This window comes from Dama dama, chromosome 8 (genome assembly GCF_033118175.1).
Source record: "Dama dama isolate Ldn47 chromosome 8, ASM3311817v1, whole genome shotgun sequence".
Taxonomy (NCBI): Eukaryota; Metazoa; Chordata; class Mammalia; order Artiodactyla; family Cervidae; genus Dama; species Dama dama.
Window position 1 is genome coordinate 16,021,391 of NC_083688.1, and position 23,710 is coordinate 16,045,100.

Consider the following 23,710-nt stretch of genomic DNA (forward strand, 5'->3'; position numbering starts at 1 on the left):
GTGGTCCTCCCGGGCGCCCCCTGGAATGCTGGGAAGTGTAGTCTCCACCACATCGCACAGGGCAACCTGCTGTCATCTCAAAGCCCTACTGTACCCAGCCGCAGGAGTGCCTCTGCAAATCTGAAGCAAATTCTCCTCTGGGACAAACTCTAGGCAACCACGCCGAATAAAAATTTTGTCCTACGGGACTTCCCCGTGAGGGCCCTTCCCATTGACGCTCTCCGTCCCCCTGCGAAGCCGCTGAGTGTTTCTATTGGTCCATCAAGATGCCAATCGCCGAGGCGGGTTTTCTATTGGCTTCAGGGCGGGCGCTCAGAGGCTAGAGGGAAGGAGAAGGGATCAGGAGCGGGAGCTGAGGGGAGGGAGAGGCCGGTCTGGGTCTGGCCGCTGCCGCTCTTCGCCCGAGGTCTTCAGGCCGGGCTGCGGTTCCGTCCTCAGTTCCTGGGCACTGTCTGCGAGGCTCCGCCAGGCCAGCGTGAGAGAGCCGCAGGCGGCAGCCGCCGCATCATGTCAGCCAAGGACGAGCGTGCCAGGGAGATCCTGAGGGGCTTCAAACTGTATCCGCCCGGGAGCGGGGCGGGGCCGGGAGGACTCCGGAGGCGGCCGCTCGCTGAGGAGATGGGCCGGGGGCGGGGGCCGCGCCAGGTGGACACCCGGGGAAAGGGTGGCGGGAAAGGAGGAAAGGAACGGCGTCCGGGGGCTCCCGGCGGGACCCGGCGCGGGAGGCGGGGAAAGGGGCGTCCGGAGGGAAGGAGGGGACGTTGATGGGAGCCCCGTGGGTAGAGGCAGAGGAGCCGCCGAATGGGGCTGGAAGAGGCTCCGGGCGTCGGAAACCGGAGTCGGGGAGGCGCGCTTGGGTCCGAGAAGGGAGGCCGGGAAGGGGTTGCGGCCCGTAAGGCAGGGCCGAGGGGGCGCGGTGGGCTGGCCTTGAAGCCCAGCAGCTTCTCTGGCGGGAAGCCCACCGGGCAGCAGGGGGAAAGTGACTTGGAGCGAGTGACCTTGTGTGGGACAAATACAGATGCTGGTGTTGAATTCTCTCAATGCGAGCGCGGTTCTCGCATCCCACTCCGCACCCCCCAACCCCGCCCCACCCCCCGCCCCCCAGCCCCCGCCACTCCCCTTCTCGTTTCCACAACTTCTCTTCCTCACTTGTGGCTCCTTCCAGGGCTGGAGCGGAGGAAGGTTGGGAGTGAGAAGTCCGAGATGGACCTCATCTTAACTCTGTCTTGGCCCTTGGAGGTGTTGGACGGTCGCTGCTTCTCCCTCAGCTCCTCAGTTCTCTTTCCAGCGAAATGAGGACCCTAGATGTGTGCGTAAGATGCCTTGAGGCGTTTTGGTTTTGCACTAGGACTCCTGGCGAAGGTGTGTCTGCTCACTCGAGTTTGTGTGGTTAAGGCGTAGACACTCTGGAACTGTCCAGCAATTATTTGATTACGTTGGGGACACTGTAGGGTTTAGTAAGGTGTAGAAATCATTGTCTCGGACCTGTTGTGGTGCTGCGGGTACTACCTTCTCTCCTTGACCTAGTCAAACTGTGTTTGAATGGAGTGTTCATCTTTGACCATTTGATGCACATGGAAAAAGTGCAATCTTGTCCGTTCCAATCTCACATTTTCCTGCTGACCTTAATCTCTTCTTACATCCTATGTTTACAATATGGAACATTCTTCACTTCGTCTCTTAGTGAAAATATATTCATCCCTGTAGGGCTCCTCCCCTGGAGATTTAGTCAGGCACGGTTCTCTGAGCTGACTGTGTGTTTCCACAGTGTCCATTTCACCCCTGCAAATTTTCATTGCCTTGTCATAATCAGAAACCAAGTTGGTAGTAAGTTTTAGAACCCAACAGCAAAAAGTTAACAGGAAGTTTTGGAGGTACAAATTAAGTTTTTCAAAGGGGAACTGACCTCCTTTGCTTTTTTTCAAGGGAAGGCATTATCACCTAAGCTTACTGCCATTCATGATAAACTTTCAGTACTTTCATGCAGTGAAGTTTCCTAACAGCCTCTTTTATGTATTAATAGCTTCATGTACCTTCCCCTGTTTCTCTTCCTAATAGTGCCTATAGATAGGAATGGCTGAAGTGTTACAAAAGCCATGACATGGATTTTATTTTTCCCTTAAGTAATTTATATTGTTACTTAACATTTATGCTGTAAACGGTAAACTGAAGGCTATGAAGAATTGAGAGATTTCAGAAGCCATGTTTTTATCTGATTGGAGTTAACATGTTGTGACAATAAGAAAGGGTCTTTTTAATGGCTTTAAACAAACCAAAAAGGGAAAGTTTGAGCTTCTCACCTTCAGTCTTGGTTCTTGAATGTTGTTCAAGAGAAACTTTGGCTCTTGAGAAAGAGGCAAAGGACAAATATGGAAAAGAATGGAAAGTAGAACCTGTGTCGTTTAGTGCATCACGAAACAGGCTTTCAGGGAAAATTTGACCGGGGCTGATTAAATCACATGGGGAGCAGCCACCAAGAAAAGTTAGCATGGAGACAACAGAGTATCATCCTCTGGTAGCTTTTATTCACATCTGAGAATTAAGAGAGAAAAGGAAAGAGTTCTAGGATTTGTTACTACCTTCAGGGAAAAATAAAATTAATGTTTTAATAAGAAACTACTTGACTGTTATCCACCTTTTATTGGATAAATTGTTCCGAGTATCTTTTTCTGTAAGAAGAGTCATTTCTACAAAAAGAAATCACCATTTTATTCTCCTGCCAACAATGTTGATAGTACTCATTTTCCACATTGACTGTGCTGGTTTTTTTCCTTTTGTCTGTTTGAACAGTAGATGACATCTTGTGTTAACTTGTGTTTCCCTGATACTGCTATCTCTGGAGAGGTAACAGCATAGTGGTTAAGAGATATACTGGCTTGAGAGCTTTACTGTCTGCAGTGGAATTCCAGCTTAGGTTGTGTGTCCCTGAGGAGCTTCTTTTAACTGCTGCTACAATTTCCTCGGCAGTTAAAAAAGGATAAAAATAGTACCTTATCTCCTAGAGTTGTTGTGAGAATTAAATGAGTTGATATCTAAAGCATTTAGCCAAGCACCTGATGCCTGTAAGCACATTGTATTAGCTATTATCATTGTCATTGTTATTAGAAGAAGTCACAAAATCTTCTGTTTGGCCATTTCTTTTTCTATGAATTGTTTGTTGATTTTATTTTTTGCCCATTTTACTATTGAATCGCATATTTTCCTTATTGCTTTGTAGGTGTTCTTTATTGTAATATCAATCCTTTGTGTATATTACATATTGCCAATGTTTTCTCTCCACGTTTTACTTTTTTGTTGTTGAACAGATACTATAACTTCAAATTCATCAATGTTTTTCACATGGCTTTTGAATTTTATGTCTTGTTTAAGAATACCTTCCTTATCTTACTGTTAAAAAATAACCTCCTATGTTTTTTCTCTTTTCAATGTTTAGCTCTTTAATCTACCTGAAATGTAGATTAAATATACATATGGTATGGGGTAGAAATCTAACTTCCTCTGCTATTTGGATAGACAGTTGTCCACTACCATTTACCAAGTAGTTAGACCATCCTTTCCCCACTGTTTTGAAAGCTATCTCTGTCAGGTACTAAGTCTCCTTAAGACCTGGGTGTATTTTTGGAATATTTCTGTTTCACTGATCCATTTAGCTCTTCCCATTCCTTTACTGTATGCATTGGTTTAATATAGTTTTATAGCATGATTTAGTATAGTTTACAAGAGGATTGATATGTCACAGACTTATGTGTTTTAAGTCATATAAGTTCCCTATAAATATTCATATACTCTTTATACAAACAGAACTTTGCCCATGTGCTCATAATAGATACTCAATAAGTATGAATAACATACTTCATAAATCAGACATAGTCTTTGTGTCTGAGAGAATCCAACATGAGCTTTATATTTGTCATAAGATTTTTCAAAAATGAAATATTAAAAAAAATTTTTTGGCTGCTCAGCCTTGCGGAATCACAGTTCCCTGACCAGGGATCAAACCCATGCACCCTGCAGTAGAAGCTCAGAGCCCTTAACCAGTGGACTACCAGGGAATTCCCAAGATTTCTTTTTCACATCGCTTCCACACCACCTGCTTTTAGCTCATACACGTTAGGAACTAAAGTTGTGAATGAAATATGACTTGGGGAACAAATGTGATTCTCCTGCAAGGTTTTGAATTTGAGTATTTAAGTAGCTAATATGGAGATTTTGTTTGTGAATTCTGCGTTCTGTATTTTATTCATTCAATAAATATCTGTTGGACGATTTCTGAACAGGGCACTGTGCACTTAAAGGACATAAAAATGAGTGAGTCACAGACCCTTCAGAAATCTAACCATTTTTGTGTCTGTTTAGAAGGGATATCTTATAAAGCCATGCATTTTTTAAAATAGTATTTAATTTTTCTTTTACAGACTCCAGCTACCTAGATATGACCTTTGTTAATATTTTAATATAGTCTTCTAGTGTAGCTAATGTTTATTGTATTTCCTTTTATTAAATGGAATCATAGGTATTATTTTGAAACTTTTTAAACTGAATAAATTTATCATGTTCATAATTGTCAAAGATAGTTATTAATACTTTGAGTTACAGTCAGTGACATAGATTTGTCACGGAAAGCCTTATACTAGTTTTGTAGTGTAGGCTGTAATGCACTATTCTGCCTATCAGATTATTTTTTCCTCAACATAAATCTATAATTTTATTAACTTAATTTCAAGAAACTGACCCACTGCCATAAGAAAGAATTATGCTTTTATGATCTCAATATTTTTAATCTGTCTGGAATTTGCTTTGGTATAAGGTATGAAGCAGTGATTTAATTTTTTTATAAAGATTGCTAATTGTCTTTATTTATTTCCTTATACTCCAAATATTAATATAATATCCAGAATATAAGTGCTATCTACAAACCAATAAGATAAATATTTAATTCAAAATGGGCAAAGGATATGAAAAACAGTTCACAGAAGAAAACTGCAAATGACCAATGAATAGATTCAGAGATGTCCAACCTTCTTAAAACAACAAGGGACTTCCTTGGCGTTCCAGTGGCTAAGACTTCTGCTTCCAGTGTAGGGAGTGTTCCTCGATCTCTGGTTGAGGAACTAAGATCCCACATGCCTCGTGGTGTGACCAAAAAAAAAAAAAAAAATTATGCCTTTTTTCCCAATTAGTTAACAAAAACTTACAAGATTGATAATAGTCAGTGTTGGCAACTCTTGGGGAAAGGGGTGTTTTGTGTGTGTCTGTGTGTCTGTGTGTCTGTTTAAGACCTTATGGAAAGTAATTGGTATCTATCAAAAGTGTACATGTAGCTGCAGCAAAGCACAGAGCAGTCACTGGAGCATGGACTATATGTTCAGATTTTATTGCCTCTACCACTGTGACCCTAGGCAGAGCCCTCAACTCTGAACCTCAGTATCCATTTCATTTCTTTAGAGGGTTGTTAAGAGGATTAGATGAGACTGCATATAAAATGCTTAGTACAGTGCCTGGCTCATAGTAAGTAATAAATATTAAGTGCTATATTATTTGTTTTATTAATACTTATTAACAGTAATAGTAGTGTTAATATTACTGTAAGTGAAAAAAGTGAAAGTGTTAGTCGCTCAATCATGTTCAACTCTTTGTGACCCCAGGGACTGTAGCCTGCTAGGCTCCTCTATCCATGGAATTCTCCAGGCAAGAATACTGGAGTGGATAGGCATTCCCTTCTTCAGAGAATTTTCCCAACCCAGGGATCAAACCCAGGTCTCCTGCATTGCAAGGGGATTCTTTGCTGTCTGAGTCACCAGGGAAAGCCACCTATTTTTCTGAGGTCTAACCAATGACTTCATGCTACCATTCTTTCTCACTGAACAGCTATATCTGTTTTGCCTCTTTGAAGAAATGATTCAGTTAAGTAGCATCGATGTATACCTAGTATTTATCTTATCTTCTAGCAACTAATCACATTCCAATTTATGGCAGTGAGCAAAAAAAAAAAATAACTAGTTTGATTCAGAGGTTTCTGAAAGCAGCTTTCACTTATGTTCTTCCATTTCCTCTATATAGTTTGCTCCTGGATCCCCCACCTTCTCTTTCTCAGAGCACCTTGATCTTTGACTTTATTTCCAGTCAAAAGTAATTGGTTTTGCATCATCTATTCACTTAGATTTCCTTGTTAAGAATAGTAGACTGTTGAACTTTTTTTGAATGTCAGTATTGCCTAAGAGATACCTTGACCAAGTGTTAAAAGTGAGTCTGGAGTTTATAATTCCTAAAATATAGTTTTCATCTTATCAACCCCAAATTTGGGGAAAGTAAAATACACCACCCATACAGCCTGTGAACACACAGACTTTTAAAAATATTGATTGATTTTATGTATCTGGCTGCTCAAAGACTTAGTTGCAGCTTGCAGAATCTTTTTTATTTGGCATGTGGAATCTAGTTCCCTGACCAGGGATCAAACCTGGGCCCTGCCTTGGGAGCACAGAGTCTTAGCCACTGGACCACCAGGGAAGTCCCCAAATAGATTGTTTTGATCATAGATCATAGACTTCGTGGAGATTGTGATTGGTAGTTTGTTCTCCAGGACCTTCCTGCGTGGGCTTAGAGAAGTTATTGTTATCCTGAATTGATTAAATAACTATAACATCCTATTGTTTTTGTTATTTAGGATTTTTAAACAGGAATTGCTCCTTTTGCATTTGGGGAAGGAATTTAGAATATAATTAGACACTTAAATTCTTCTTCAGACCTTCTAAATTTCTTTCCAGAATTATGTTTATAGTGAAATACAATACTGACTTCTGGAAAAATGGAACAGAATATGGTAAAACTGTCATGGAAAATTCCAGTTGTATCATTATTGTATTTGATAAAAGACTATCAGTGGTGCTGAGGTTTGCCAGCTCTAGGTTCTTATTAGGCTTGACCTCACTTTTGCCTCACAGGCATCACTTGTCAGCCCTCTGTGTCCACAAATCGCCATGTTAGAGGAGGACTTGACTTCTAAAAGTATGGACCTGTCCCTATTCCTGAGCTTTGGCATCAGAGGAAGATACTATAACGGCAAGGCCATCTTGTCTAATAAAATCTGACTGTTCCAACCATTGCTTGAATGCTTACAACTCAAATTATCAAGATTTTAGTAGCAACATTCTTCTATTGCTTTTCACCTGCTGATGATTTTGAAGTTGAGAGGAAAAGCAAATATATTTTCTTAAGCCCTATATCCATAAAGATCCCAGTGGATTGGACTAAAGAAAGAAGCACACTGATAGAGGAATCTGCTTAGACTGCAGTGAGGATGGGGGGACACAGCGAAGTGGAGCTGGTCCAGAGGAGAGACACTTGAAAAATGTCAGCACAATAATTGGAGAACTGAGGGAGATTAACCTGAAGATGAGTTGGGCAAAGGATATGAGTGTTGTAAAGTTTTAAAAAACTGTTCTAAAGAGTTAAAATTGAATGTATTCTTTGTGACTCTCAGAGGACACAAGGTTAGCAGTTATAAGGGACAGAGTTTAGCCCAGTTGTTTTTTGTCTTGAAGGATTTTGCGGGGTGGGCCTCTATGCAGCAGGCAGGATCTTAGTTCCCTGACCGGGGATCAAACCTGTACCTCCTGCAGTAGAAGCAGAGTCTTAACTACAGGACCACCAGGGAAGTCCCAGCCCAGTTTTAATAATTAGAATTACCTGAAGAGAAAAAATTTTTCCAGAAAATATTTTAAGCAGCAGATGGATGCCTATCCATCAGGAGTATTGCAGAAGGGAATTATATATGCATCAGACAAGATATTAGAGTACATGGTTTCCAAAAGGACTCAAATCCTTTCAACACTGCAGTTCTTTGATTTGGCGACAAACTTTCTTAGTTAACAAGGACTCTTCAGCAGCTTATTTCTATTGAGATATGTACTACACCTAAAATAGGCAAAACACTTTTTGTGATTTGATATAATGAAAGCATGATAGCGTTTCCTTTTTGTTTTTCAGACAAGTCTTTAGGAACTCAGTATTGTTAATGTGTTTTGTTTAGTGTATTGTGGATCCACTGATTCAAAGTTATGGAGAGCAATTTTTGCCTCTGAATTTGAATAAAGTCTAGAGAACTAAACATAAGTAGTTCTAATATAAAAAACACTTTACATATAGCCACAAGAAGAAAGGGGAGAGTCTAATAATATCTCACATTCTTGTAGTCTTTTTCAGTTTTTCAAAGCCCTTTGATGTATTATTACATTATTATTATATACAACTCTATACAATATTAACCTCACTTTATTAAGGAGAAAAGTAAGGATTGACAAGGTTGTCACTAAGATAAAGGCAGAACCTTAACTTAAACCTTGGCTTGTGTTTCTACAGACTACTATTTTCTATAGCATATCATGATGCCTTTCTGGAGAATTTATTTTTGTTGCTATATTATTGGTTTTGAGTTTGAAAATTTTCCTCAAAAGAAAAAGAAAATTTTCCTCAGTGGTCAAGTCACAGATTTATTTTTCAGTTGGAAATTATTCTCTTCTGTTGTGATCCTACCCCCTATATTCTTCTTTGTTTTTCCTCAATTCTCAGATACAGAGGGCAGGATTTAGCTTGGGGGTAAGGGAACATTTCCTAACAATTAGAGTTAGCTGGCGGGGGGGGGGGGGGGGGGGGGGGGGCGGAGATGTTTCCCCCACAGACTGGGGGCCTTAAACAACAGAAATTTATTTCTCACAGTTCTAGTCTCGGAAGTCCAAAACCAAGGTACTGACTGATTTGGTCCCTGGCTCCCACCTGGCCACCTTCTCCCTGAGTCCTCACGTGGTGGAGAGTAGAGGGCAAATTGGTGGAGAGTCATCACTCTACCATGTGTGGCACTGCTACCTGGCCGGCAGTTCTACTCGGAAAGGATGATTTGTAGACAGGTCACTGCAAAATAAACTTTTTTAAGGGACTGAATCTGAGAATCTAGCCTGATCACTTACCTTCATGGAATAGAAATTGAGAGATTTAAATTAAATGTCTTTTGCTTTTGAGCCACTTTCTGTGAGAAGGATAAAGGCAGAGGAACTCTGGCCTTAGGACTGCTGCTTACTGGTGGTTCATTCAGACGTTTGTTAGCAGGGTCTGTAAGTGCCTGGTAATTTACTAAACCCAGGAGATGCAGAATAATAAGCCAGTTTCTGTATCCAGAGAGCTTTTATGAGGGAGGGAGAGACCGAGATGGAGATGATAACAAGCAGAATACAATGCAATAAATGCCTAGTAGTATGAAGTACTGAGGAACCTCAGAGTACTGTGGAACCTGCGGCTGGAGGCGTTCTAGAAGACTTCAGAATTGTCATTCGAATGAGGTCTTGGATGATGAGTAGGTGTTGAGCAGTTTAATTTTAAAGATACGCGACAGTAACATAGAGGAAGGAAAGTGATGGCATGAAAAATGAGGAAAGAGGATTTCAGGGGGGAGTTGGGGTCAAAAATGAGAAAGAGGGCTTCCCTGGTGGCGCAATGATCCCTGGTCTGAGAAGATTCCACATGCCTTGGACCAACTGAGCCAGTGCAATACAAATACTGAGTCCATGCTCTAGAGCCCACGAGCTGCAACTACTGAGCCCGCATGCCTAGAGCCCAGTGCTCCACAGCAAGAGAAACCCCCACAGTGCCCTGAACAGGTTAAACAGGGTGGCATAGCTACTTCTTTAAACCTCATTCTCTTGTGGAACCTGCAAAATTTGCAAGCTACAGTAAAATCCTTTGTAAAATCCTGAATTAAAAAAGAAAGAGAAGCTACCACAGTAAGCCTGCACACTGCTACGAAAAGTAGCTGCTGCTTGCTGCAACTACAGAAAGCCCTCTCAAAACAACAAAGACCCTGCACAGCCATAAGTAAATAAATTTTTTTTTAAATGAGAAAGGATGAGGATCAAAAACAAGTCCTTGAGATTGCTGGAAATTTCATTCACTCATTGAATATTTGAGACTCTACTGAAAGTTCCATAATCCTTTCTTGGTGATCTTTTTGAGAATAGCAGCTATTTGGGAAAACAAATTAACTACCAAGATTTAAAAAGTGGATAATAGATGAGGAAATAAATTCAGCAAGAATAGATTACTTTTCCAAGAAATCTGGTGACCTGAGAAAGCAGAGATTAGGGAAGTAGCTTGAGCAGGCAGAGAGATTTTATTAAAGAGTGGAAGTCACTTATTAAAGCTTATCCAACTTTATGCCAAGTTGCCTAACACCTATAAGACAAGGATAATGCTTGTTCCATCTGCCTTATAGAGATATTATGAAATTTGAGTGGAATAATATTTGTCACCTCACTTTAAAAACTGTAGCTGTCCAACTAATAAAAATAAATGGAAAAAAAATAAAAGTGTAGCTCTATAGACACATTGTGCTTACTATTACACTGTTATTTATCTTTGCTTTAAATTTCAGGATTGCTTTCTATTTTTCAAATTTTAGATTCCATGTTTCAGGGTGTTGATAAAACCAGAGCCTTAGTGATCCTTTTTTTTAAATTCTAGATTAGACATCTGAAGCCTTTTTCATAATTCTGGAGGATAATTATGGCTGCTGGAGTGATGAAATAAGCCCCTTCCATGGCACATATGTCCCATTTGAAAGCCAAAATCATCTTTGGTTTTCTTTTTTTTTTTTAAGGGTTATAACTTCAGAAAGTTGATTTCTCAATACTGTAGCATTTTTAAAGCTAGGTAAAATTTGGGATCTCTAAATGTTGATTTCAGTAGGATTTAAGGTAATATTCCTGTTCCTCTGAATTATGTATAAGAAACAGCTGCTGATCCTTTTGGACAAGTACCCTGTGTTGTCTCTTCCTCCATCAGGAGGTTTTGGGAAGCAAGTAAAAATGCAAAGGGAAGATCTATGAATCTCTTTGGTTATGTCTCTTCTAGCTTGTTTCTGAGCAGTTTCAGGCACATAACCACACATATATCAGTAGAAGAATACACCTACTAGAAAAAGGTTTGTTTCATTGTTTGTCTTTGCTAGTGAGAAGGCTGTGTTATGTTTCAAATACTGTTCTTTTTCTCATCATAAATTACTTGCCTCCACTCTTTGCCCAGGCCAGTTTGAATTTTGATTGTGCACTTTCCGAGCATAGTACCTCTGCCAGGCCAGAGTATTATTTCACTGTGATATCGCCACTGATCATGGTGTGCATATTATGTTTCAAGGATACTAAAACCAAGTTTCTCAGGGATCTTTATATTTCGTCACCTTGTCCCCATGCATAAGAGAAATACCACATGGAAAAATCACTGGGAACTTACTGGGCAAAGAAAGATGTTGTTCAGTCGCCAAGTCATGTCCAACTCTTCACAGCTCCATGGACTGCAGGAAGGCAGGCTTCCCTGTCCCTCAGCATCTCTTGGAGTTTAAATGTCCATCAATTAGAACTGGTTCTTTAAACATACTAAAAAGTGGGATGCTCTCTATAACCAATGCTAGGGCAGAAGGAGCCTAGAAGGAGGCTTTTGGTATTTAAGAATTAATGAAAAGCATGGGGAGTTCTCTGGTGGTTCAGTGACTTAAGACTCCATGATCCCAAAGTGGGGGGCCCAGTTTCCATTCCTGGTTAGGGAATTAGATCCCATATGCTACAAATAAAAGAACCCACATGCCACAACTAAAACCCAGTGCAACCAAATAAATAATTTTTTAAAGGATTGCTGAATGAATACCTTATTAAAAAAAAAAAAAGAATGATAATCGGAATAAGAGAAGGAAGTGAATTCAGAAAGTGAACAAAGAAGAGAGGGTTCTAGAGGGGAGAGATCATAAAGTGTTAAAGTACAGAGAACAAGAACAAAAAGAAAAAGCTACAACTAAAAATGAGGAAAGCAGAGCAAAGAAAGGCACTCTATGATGAAAATGCTCAGAATACCACTAAATAGAAATTGCCTTTGTTTACTGCTGGTCATTGCAGCTGCTTCCACCCCAGAGGAATGAAAAGGGGGAGGTTTTTCCTCATGCCTGTGACCTTGGTGTTGAAGATTTGCCTCCTATTGCTCAGGTCAACCATAGTAGATGTTAGCATATGTCATTTGTGCTTAGTCAGCCATTTTGCCTGACAATTCTACTTACCTTGAAATTCCTCCAGACTATAGGTAATGAGCCGCATTCCCATATATAATTTACTGTGTCGAGTGACGAATTCAACTTAATACAGAATGGGCTTTTCATTCTAATGTGTTTTCATGTACAGTTTGGCTTAGTGATGAAACTGTTCTCCCTAAGGAGAATGGGGTTTTGGGGTCTGTTTGTTGCCTTTTGTTTTTTGCCGAGCTCCATCTCTAAGCTGGCCTCTCCATAGCCTATTGGACCCTGAATGAGCAGCTCTACTTGTTTGGCTTTAGGCACTTTTCAGTGAGCCTTGCTTTCTGGTTCCTCAGCCTGAACAAGAATCTAATCAACCCCTCTGACTTGCTCTCTGATGCTCAGTGTAGTTCAACATGTATTTGAAAGGCTACTATGTGCTGAGCACTGAGAAGAGAAGGGTAAATAATACAGTGCCAATGGAATTTGACTCACAGACTTATATTCATGGTACATTCTGATAAGTAATATGATGCAAGTTTAAACAAGTGTACAAGTGCACTGAGGAGGGATACGAGCTTTGCCTCAGGGTGTGTCAGGGACGACGTCAGAGAGGTTGACAGCAGCGCTGAGTCCTTAAGAAGAGTACTGGATGGGGGGATACACATTCTAGGTGGAGTGGAGCAGTAGTCTGCTAAACACTCAAGCAAAAGAAAATAAGGTCTTTGGGAAGTATAGCAATTAGGGGTAGCTGGAGGGTAGGCTGTACCTAGGAACTAAGGTAGGAGGTGACTGGAGAATGGAAAGGATGGCTGGGACTAGACTCAGTGTCTTCCTCCCTCCAGTAAGCCTTGACTGACCCTCTTAACTTCACTCCAGGCTTTCAGCAGTTCATTATACCTACTACCCTCCTGGCTGCCTGTTGATTTCCTGTTCTTTATTAAATTGTCCTTTCTACTTGACCTGCCTTCTTATCTCACCTTCTTCATTGTTTTTTTTAACCTAGTATTAACTTATAACCTTTAAAAAAAAAGAGTCAGTAGTATTCCCCAAACCTATTTACAAAGCTTGAACTTTATATAAAATTCCTTAGAAATGTGTGTGTCAGAGGATGGAAAGATTTTTTTTTTTTTTTAATGCTCACGTGGGATTAATTGTGCCCATGTCAAGCAAGAGCCAGGGTCTTATCTTTCTATCCTCTCAAATAGGGGTCCCCAACCTCTGGATCTAACACCCGATGATCTGGGGTGGAGATGATGTAATAATAATAGAAATCAAATGCACAGTAATTGTAATGCACTTAAATCATCCTGAAATCATCCCTTACTCCAATCCAGGGAAAAATTACCTTCCACAAAACCAGTCCCTGGTGCCAGAAAGGTTGGGGACTGCAGCTTTAGATCAATGCTACTTAAACTATTACTGTAAAACAATTAAAAAAAAAAAAAATGGGATTCCCTGGTGGTCCAGTGGTTAAGACTCTGAGCTCCCAATGGAGGGAGCATGGGTTCTATCCCTGATTGGGAACTAACATCCCACATGCTGTGTGTCCAATAAATAAAATTAAACTATTACTGGTAACAAGCCAGATTTTTACTTTTAATCCTTTATAGACTTTATAGATGTTTTTTATAAAATACATAAAAATGCGTTATTAGAAAGATGACATACAAAATGTCAAAAATTTTATTATTAGAATCAACATTCAAATTACTCTGCTAAATTCCTGTTAAACTTTTTAGACCCTTGTCATAGACAGGTAACCAATGCATTCACAAACCAGCACCAGTCTGTGGACCACGTTTTGAGTAACATGTCTGTAGAATCCCCAGTACAATTTGTGCCTGATACACAGTCGAACTTCAGTGCATGTTTAAAGAGTTAAGCATGCATGTTTAAAGAGTAAGTATGTGAATGAGATGGTTAGCATGATTATAGTAGTAGAAAGGGGAAAATGAACAATGGCGGTTCTCTTTAGAGAGTTGAAGGGAAATAATTTAGTAAGATAGTAAAGAGTACCATAGCAGTGTTACCCTCCATGTAAAACAAGCTATTCACTCTCTGAACATTGTTCCTTTGGCTCTCTAGGCAAATACTAGTAAATCACCTGTGTGAATTTATGAGAAATACTAGTTTTGATCTTGACAAAAATATAAAATTTACTGTGAATGTCTGTAGAAAACTGTCAACCTGCTTATCTGAACTAGTTTTCAGCAGCAAAGCTACAGTTGGCAAGGATTGATTCAGATAGTAACCCTGCTTTTTCAGTCAAAGTACTCCTCCATGTCATAATATGAACCATACTGCCAAATGCTTTCCCTGCCTGAGATTTTCTTGTTTCCTTTTGCATCTTCTCAGAAGATTAGCTGAATAAGGTAAGAAGTCTTTCTATCAAAAACTATAATGAACAAGCTTTCTGTGTCAGGTAAGATAACTTCAGATTGCTTATTACACTACAGATTTTCAGTTCCTTAAAGCAAGTTGTAAAGTCTTGAATTCCTTTCAAATAAATTCATGCTATTTTTCAGAGGATAGAAAAGCAGGAGGTGTACTCTTTAATATTCGAACACACGGATGCATTTCAAGGAGATCATTAATCTAAAATATTTCATTAACTGAATGCAGCTTATAATAGGGGACTTCTGCTGTCGTTAAGTAGAAACGTATTTCCATTGTGGATCAGTAAAACCAGCCCTCCATATTCATGGGTTCCACATCCAGAAATTCAACCAACTGCATTACCAGAAATATTTAGGGGACTTCCCTGGTGGCACAGTGGTTAGGACTCCACCCTTTCAATGAGGGGGCATGGGTATGATCCCTGGTTAGAGATCTAGAATCCCACATGCCCAGTGGTGTGGCCAAATTTTAAAAAACATATATTCAAGAAAAAAAATTCCAGAAAGTTTCCAAAAAGCAAAACTTGAATTTACCATGCTAGTAACTATTTACATAGCATTTACATTATATTATATATTATAAATATTCTAGAGATTATTTAAAGTATAAGGAGAATGTGCATAAGTTGTATGCAAATACTACACCATTTTATAAAGAAGGGACTTGAGTATCCACGGATTATGATGTGAGGGGGTCCTACAACCAGTCCCCCACAGATACTGAGGGTACAGTTGTACAATATCAATAGCTCAATCCATAGTCCTTATTCTCTACTAACCATATCCCAAGAGAACATTGTTAGGTGGAGCAAAAGGACCATTTTGAGGTCTGCCTGCTTTTATCATCCTCTCATCAGTTTCCTCAGCTCTTCTAGCACTGGAGGCCTGTCCTCATAAAGATACCCAGGATCTTGCAGCTGCCTGACGTCACTTCTTTTCAAGAGCGTGTAGTATGGACAAGCCTCACCTGAATTCGAGCTGTGTTGACTACCTGAGTACCTTTCTCATGAGTTCCTGAGAAAGGTATTTAACTTCTGAGATCACTACTGTTTCATGTGAGTGTCATTATCAAGTGAGATAAGATTGAAAAATAGAAAAGACAGGGGCTCTTAGGACAGTGCTCAACTGGTATATTGAATGTAGGTACTCAGATAGTAGTTCTTTCCCCTACCTCTTTCTTTGAAAGACCAGCTTTAAGCGATTAATGTAGCCAAATGTCAAATAAGGCTGGAAATACTGTTTACCTTTTCCCTGGTATGTTTGCAGTTATCAAGTTGAACAAGACTGCTAGGAAACTGGCTTCTCGGGTGGCTTAGTGGTAACAAATTCGCCTGCTAAGGCAGGCGACGTGGGTTCCATCCCTGGGTGGGGAAGATCCTCTGAAGAAGAAATGGCAACTCACTCCAGTATTCTTGACTGGGAAATTCCATGGACAGAGGAGCCAGGCAGGCTGCAGCCCATAGTGTCCCAAAGAGTTGAACGTGACTGCACACGAATGCATGCTAGGAAGCTAGCTCTGAGAAATGCAAAGAAGTTAGGACTTTCTTTATCTGTCTGCACTGGTAGTGAATCGTTGATTAAGAATTATTGATCTTTGTTGCCACTGTTCAGCTACCTTCAGTGAGGTTTCCCTTAGCCTTTGGAGATTTTTACAGAAGCTCAGTAGAAAGACATGAACCTCAATCTGAGACAGATTTCTTTTTTCCTAGTCCTAACTGGACTAAATTATCCAGCAACGCTCCTTACCATTTGAATGTGGAGGAGACCAACCCCTCAACTAGTACTAGATCTCTTATCTGGACATGTTGTGACTTTCTTGATTTTATAGAATTATATAATGGTTCAGTAATTTCTGGAAAGCTTGCCTAAGCTAAAAGAAATTATGTCTATAGTCACATAACGTGTCCTCTTTGTAAATATGTCTTCTGCTCATCAAGAATATATAAAAGATCAAGAATCAGGGACCCCAAAGGTAAATAAGTTCTGACCCATGGAACACACCAGTAGCATAATCTGAGCTGACATGCCACAACACCACACGGCATCCTGTATTCTACAGTGTTTGAAGTACCTTTCCAGCCTTGTGTCCCAGAAGAACTGCTTGTCCTGTACCACAAGCTTAGGCATCACAATTTACATTCTATCCCCCAGTCTTGAGTATAGTTTCTCCCTGGTACAGACTTAGCACATAGGAGGGTTGTTTATGTCATATGAATGTTAAGAGAATAGGTGTTGAAATCAGGCACTCAAAAACCAGCTTTATGACATACTGGCTTCATGACCTTTGAGCATGGTACTTGCCATCCCTAAACCACAGATTTCTCATCCATACGAGGCCTGTAATAATCACGCCTACTTCACAGGGTTGTGCAGATTAACTTAGATGTGGATAAATCACTTAGCCAACATCTGGCACTCAACACATGTTAACCATCACCGTTACACAGTAAGTAAGTGCTGAATATACAGATCAGTGGGACCATTATGGTTGGGTATGATTCTGCCAAAGATTCTTATATCTAAGAGATGTGTAACATGAATCATGACATCAGAATTATTTTCATTACTTGGTAAAGTCTTCGCCTTTAGTTTCTTCCTCTTTAGTTTATTTGAACAGAACTTTACTCAGACATGGCTGATCTGATAAGGAATATCTGATAAAGTGTACTAGCTGATTCAAATAATTCTCCAGTTTTATGCAAAAGTTTTCCTATGTTATTGTTTTTAGAAGTTATTTTGGAGGACAGTCTGGTGACTTATTAATACTTTTATATTTTCTGTTTATGAATACTTACGTACTTTGTCATTCTACAAAATAGGCTAAACTTTTCTAATTTTCATGGGAAAGCCCTCGGGGGCGGGGAGGGGGGGGGGGACCCTTTTTGTTCCATCTCCATTGAAATTTAGAAATCTGAAGTAGAGTGTTGCCAGGAAGCTTCATGCATGCTGAGTCACTTCATTTGTGTCTGACTCTGCAACCCCATGGACTATAGCCCGCCAGGCTCCTCTGTCCATGGAATTCTCCAGGCAAGAATACTGGGGTGGGTTGCCATTTCCTACTCCAGAGGATCTTCCCAACCTAGGGATCAAACCTGCTTCTCTTATATCTCCTGCATTGGCAGGCAGGTTTTTTACCACTAGTGCCACCTGGGAAGCCCCAAGAAGCTTCATAAGACCCTATGTTTGAGCATCTCAGTGTTCCTTCTCGGAGAAGGCAATGGTACCCCAAACCAGTACTCTTGCCTGGAAAATCCCATGGACGGAGAAGCCTGGTAGGCTGCAGTCCATGGGGTCGCAGAGTCAGACATGACTGAGAGACTTCACTTTCACTTTTCACTTTTATGCATTGGAGAAGGAAATGGCAACCCACTCCAGTGTTCTTGCCTGGAGAAGGCCAGGGATGGGGTCGCACAGAGTCGGACACGACTGAAGTGACTTAGCAGTAGCAGTAACAGTGTTATTTCTGCACACAGTGAGAAGCATTTGGGCAAATAGTCCACTGTTTGTTTGCTGGTTCCTTAAGTGCTGCCAGGAGAGACTTATACTCCTGGGGTCTCTTTTTTGGTCCCAGGAGTGGGTTGGTGGAGGATGGTTAGTAATCTGCACCAAGTTTATTAGCTGTACTGCTTCCCAAACATGTTTTTGGCAGTGAAATATTCTACAGGTCTCCTTGTAGTGTTTCTCTATCCATTTCCAGCACAACAGCCAAAGATTTTATTTTTCCCATAACAATTCTTTAGACAGTTGATTATTTTTTTCCTTACACTGCCAACCTTTCTTCTCTTCATTCTCGCTTGTCCTTCTTTATGCACACAAACTATATAAGCTCTAGCGACTATTTTCCCCTGAAAAATGTAGTTATTCCAGACTTTCACTTCCCTAAAATCCTATTTTTTAGAAACATCTTTTAACTCCCTGTGTCAGTTCTTTGTCCATCTGTGGTAGACTGCCCTCCCTGCCTGGTGGCATAGAGCGTGGGCTCCAGTGGCTATAAATGTTTCTTTCCATTTAAGAGTTTTTCTTCCCAGAACCCTATAGCTACTCAGACCATGGCCCTTGAGCCAATGCTGAATCTCAAGTCCTACGCCAGACGTACTGAGCCAGAATCTAGACTTTGACAAGATTTCCACATGATCTATATGCACATGAAAGTTTAAGAAAGCACTGCTGTAAATCACTGTTTTTTTCAAAGCGGGAAAGCTGTCATGTGGTGGCTCTTAACCCTGATGTTTAGTGGAATCACCTGGGGAACTCTGAAAAATACTAATACCTAGGTCCCATCTCCAGAGATTTTGATTTAATTGGTCTGTGGGAGTGGTCCAGACATTTGGAATTTTAAATATTCCCCCAGGTGATTCTAATATGCAACCAAGGTTGAAAACCACTTATGTGCGTGAATCTTATAATTTACCCTAGTTTCCTAGAATATCATTATATGTTAATCAGTGCAAGACTAATGACTAAGCAAAAGATTAAGCTTTTCACAATTACACTTATTGGGAGGACATACATACGTAGATAGAAAAAATTGGAAATACCGACACAAATATTAAATAGTAATCTCTGGTTTATAGGAATACAGCTATTGTTTTTTGTCCTCTATTTTCCAAATTTTCTATAATAGCCATGAATCCTTTTGGTAAAAAATCCTCACATATGTATATATACTTTTTAATAAATGTGTTTTGTTTTGTTAACGCCTTAATTTTAAACTTTTATCTTTTTTCACACACCAATAAATTACAAACATTTTCTCATACCATTAAATATCATTTAAATAGGCATTTATATTGTTTAAAGTGAATCTTGACCCAAGGTGACTGTATTTTTACTTAAAAGATACGTTTATATACTGACTAGAATCTTTGAGAGACTAACTCCGGGAGAAAGCTATAGTGTTTGGAAGCTTTCCTTGTCCACAGACGGAACTATGTTTATTTATGTATATTTTTTCATTTATTTTTATTAATTGGAGGCTAATTACTTTACAATATTGTAGTGGTTTTTGCCATAGATTGACATGAATCAGCCATGGATTTACATGTGTTCCCCACCCTGATCCCGCCCCGCCCCCCCCCCCCCCCTCACATATTAGGAACTATGTTTAAATGGAGACGTCAGAACTGCAGTGAGGTCAGGTCAGACCTTCCCAGAGGCTTTTGCAACTGTCATCAGTTGAGTACCAGCATTTTTTGAGCACTTAAACCTAACACAGAAAACTTGACTTTTACCATCCCAGAAGATGCTGCCCCCTAGAGAATCCTTAATGATATTTGGATTGCAGCCTACATGTCCTGTTGAAGGGCATTATATTTCTGAATTTCCTCTGCAAATCCTTTTTGGTTTAGTTGGAATTGTGCTTCAAGACAACAAATGCCTCTCACAGTTTGAGTCTCCCCTGCATTACTGTGAACATTATGGTATGTAAAACTAGAATATCCTTTGAGCAAAATCTTGAAAATATCAACGGTGTATTATAGTGCTATAAATCAGCACCACTATATGTAAATCAAACACATCCAGGCTGTGTTGTAATTAAAGAAATTCAAGTACCTCCTTTTTCCCAAACTTGGGAATAATTACCAGTCCTCCCCCAACTTCAAAAGAAAAAATAAATGATCTGCCTATTCTTCTTGACTGTTCTATTGTTGACCCAGACCAGTTGCACTATATGGGAAAGGAATAATTTTGCTGATAGTCTCTTTACAATTGGAAGAAAGGAGATGCTTTCCATAGTTGGGGAACCTTTTAAAAGAGGCACAGTAACTGACTTTGTGGGAGAAAAATTCTGCTTGTTATTTTTTATTCCATTTAACCTTTTCTCTACCAAAATCTATATCAAAAAGGTTCAGAAATGTACAGTCTTTAATTTCAGAGAAATAAGCTTAATGTTTTATTTGCATATTTTTAGTTCTAACTGAGCTTTTAAACTTAGCTTTTCTTCTGAAGAGAAAGATTTCAAAACAGTTCACAACCTAAAGACTTCAGGAGCTATACCTACTAAGATCATGAGGGAATTTGTGTTCCTTTGAGTAGTATTTGATCTGAGTTTGTGCCTTAACCTGAGACAGTAGTGCTATCAACCTGGGCTATCTTGCCTAGTTATGCAAATCAGGAAGAGAGGAGACACCTGGGTATGGCACAGTATCGAAAGGTGATACAGGTTAGTGAGTGGATATTCAGCTTTAGAGGCATGTTTTGGACACTGATACTTATCTTATCTCACAAGACCTGATCATAAGCAAGCCAAAGATGGTACTTTGTACAAGTCTCCATTATAGATAGTCATTCTCACATTGCATTGTAATTATTCTTTTACCTGATAGTTTTCCCTACCTGGAGGAGCACTCCAGAGAACATGTACACAGTCATGTCTTATTAATCATGGTGTGTGCTAGCCCTGAGCCTAACAGTCATAAATGTTTAGTAAAGTTAGACAAATGAAATCTCCAATTTAGCCCTGTTGTAATACAGAACCCTTTGGCCATATTCAAATGTAGATTCAACTGACTTCTTTCTTTTTTCCCAACAATTATAGGTTGATCACTACTTAACACCAGTGTTTAACAACTGTATAGTAGATGACTATTCTGGAGTTCTGGACATTCTGGAAGGAAAATAAAAGGGAAATGACTTAAGAAAACTTCTATCTAAAATTATATCAAAATTTGGGGATTAGCTTTTCAGACCATATTTATGTTCAGAATGGTATTCTGTTTTGGAGGACATGCATATACTATGGTATCTGTCATTATAGTGCCTTAATTCTTAAATAAGATAATGAAAACACAAATTAAGGAAAGACTGTTTCCTGATATTAGTATATTAGGTAAATTAAATGGATGAGACACACATTTAACTTTTGAATACATAGCAAAGTTATTGCCCAAAAGCATTACTTTGACTTCTTAGCCATTAGTCAAAAGCATTATTTTGACTTCTTAGCCATTAGTCAAACTCTGTAGTAGTCAGCTTGGAATTTGTACATTCTGAGTAATTGTTTTTGAGGGGTTTTTTGGCTGCACCACACAGTTTATGGGATCTTAGTTTCCCAACCAGGGATTGAACCTAGGGCCACAGCAGTAACAGTGCCAAGTCCTGACCACTGGACCACCAGGGAACTCCCCGTGTAATTGTTTTTTTATCTTTAAAAATGAAATATATGATTGAAATTAGTATAGAATATATGTTATACTGTATATTAAACTATGTTTCAATCTGGACCAAACTGCTATTTAAAATTAGTTCCAAACAGTTTTTGTAAGAGAAAATTCAATAAGAAAAAAATTGTATTTACTAAAAGAATATTGTATACAAAAGAGCAGTTTCTTTATAAACATAGAAAGTGGCTTAGTAGAGTGAGACCTGTGTTCTAATCTGTCTATACCTCTCGATAGGTGTGAGGCTTTAAATGTCTGTTAATGTTTCTGAGGCTCTTTCTTCATCTTTAAAATGGGAGTGATACCTGCTTTGATAGGATCAGCTGAGATAAAATGTGTAAAAGAGATTTATAAACTTTAAGGTACTATGCAAATGAATGATGGATTTCATTGATGGCCTTAGTAAATCTGATAGCCTAATTCTGTATCTTTTTATTATTATTAGAACAATGATTTAGAAAATACTAGGGTGGAAGGTGTGTTTGGCATGAGAAATAACTACTACTAAGCTTTTCCTGTATCTAAAGAGCCCATGTGCAGACCAGACCTTTTTGTCATTTATTAATATCAAATAAAACTGCAAAAAAAAAAAAAGTTGTAATAGTTTGTGTTAGACTCTCCCTCTTGTGTTTTCTAAATTTTTTCTAGTTTTATTGAGATAGAATAGACATATAATGTGTTTTTTAAATTGAAATATAGTTGATTTGCAAAATTGGTTAATTTCAGGTGTACAGCAGAGTTGTTCAGAGATAGTTCAGTTCAGTCGCTCAGTCATGTCCAACTCTTTGTGAGAGATATTCAGAGATATTCTTTTTCAGATTCTTTTTCATCATAGGTTATTACCAGATATTGAATATAGTTTCCTGTGCTATACAGTAGGTCTTTGTTTATCTTTTATATATATATATATATTTTTTTTAATATCTTTTTTATATATGAAACAAAGTGTTAGTTGCTCAGTTATATCCGATTCTTTTCAACCCCATGGACTTTAGCCTGCCAGGCTCCTCTGTCCATATGATTTCCCAGGCAAGAATACTGGAGTGGGTTGCCATGCCCTCCTCCAGGGTATCTTCCCACCAGGCATCAAACCGGAGTCTCCTGCATTGCAGGCAGATTCTTTATCATCTGAGCCACCAGGGAAACCCAGGGATTAACGTATACACACTACTATATAATGTGGCTCAGATGGCTGCAGTCCATGTGGTCTCACAGAGTCAGACTGGAGTGAGCCACCAACACTTTCACTTTTCATATGTTATCTCAAACTCCATCTATCCCTGCCCCTCATAGTGTGTTTTTTAAAAATTTGTTTTTCAGAATAGATCCAGACCAAGAATGTTTTTACTTTCTTTCTATTCCTACAGCTTTCTTTTTCGCTTACTTACCAAGTGTTTTTCTGATTATTTTGTGGATTTTTGTTTTTGAAACATTTCCTGACCTTTTCATTAATTTTGAAGGCTTTTTCTTGATATCCCTGTAATTCTTTTTAAAATGCACATTTAACAGCTTTATTGAGATACAGTTCACCCATTTATAATGTATAGTTGAGTGGTTTTTATTCTATTCACAGTGCTATGCAGCCATCAACAGTCACTTTGGGAACATTTCATCACCTTTTTAAAAGAAACCCCTGTTTCCTCTTGCAGTCATTCCTCATTTCCTCTACCCTCCCATCCCAGCTGTAGGAAACCGCTAATCTACCTTCTGCCTCTGTAGATTCCACTATTCTGGATATTTCATACAAATGGAATCAAGGAATTTGGGGGCTTTTGTGACTGATTTCTTTCACTTAATGTTTTCAAGTTTCATCCACACTATAGCATATATATATAAGTGTCTAATTCCATTACAATTCCAGACAATAGTCCATAGTGTGGATGTACCACGTTTTGTTTATCCATTCATCGGTTGATGAACATTTGGGTTGTCTTCACTTTTTTTTTAGTTATTAGGACTAATATTGCTATCAACATTCACGTACAAGTTTTTGTGTAAACATATGTTTTCATTTCTCTTGGACATATACCTAGGAGAAGAATAGCTGGGCTATAAGGTAACTCTGTTTAACCTTCTGAGAAACTGCCAGACTCTTCCAAAAGTTG

General features: G+C 39.3%; 1 protein-coding gene and 1 non-coding gene across 2 annotated transcripts in view; one reads left to right on the forward strand and one right to left on the reverse strand.

The window, feature by feature from the left end:
• PDE6D (phosphodiesterase 6D) overlaps positions 1-23,710 on the forward strand; it is a 59,856-nt gene that overhangs the window by 5,566 nt on the left and 30,580 nt on the right. Inside the window, exon 3 of the mRNA XM_061147961.1 lies at positions 238-557. Coding sequence (XP_061003944.1) covers positions 238-557 — 320 coding nt within the window. The remainder of the gene's footprint in view (positions 1-237; positions 558-23,710) is intronic.
• Positions 21,493-21,565, reverse strand: TRNAN-GUU (transfer RNA asparagine (anticodon GUU)). The gene has a single exon. It is a non-coding gene; the product is annotated as a tRNA-Asn (tRNA).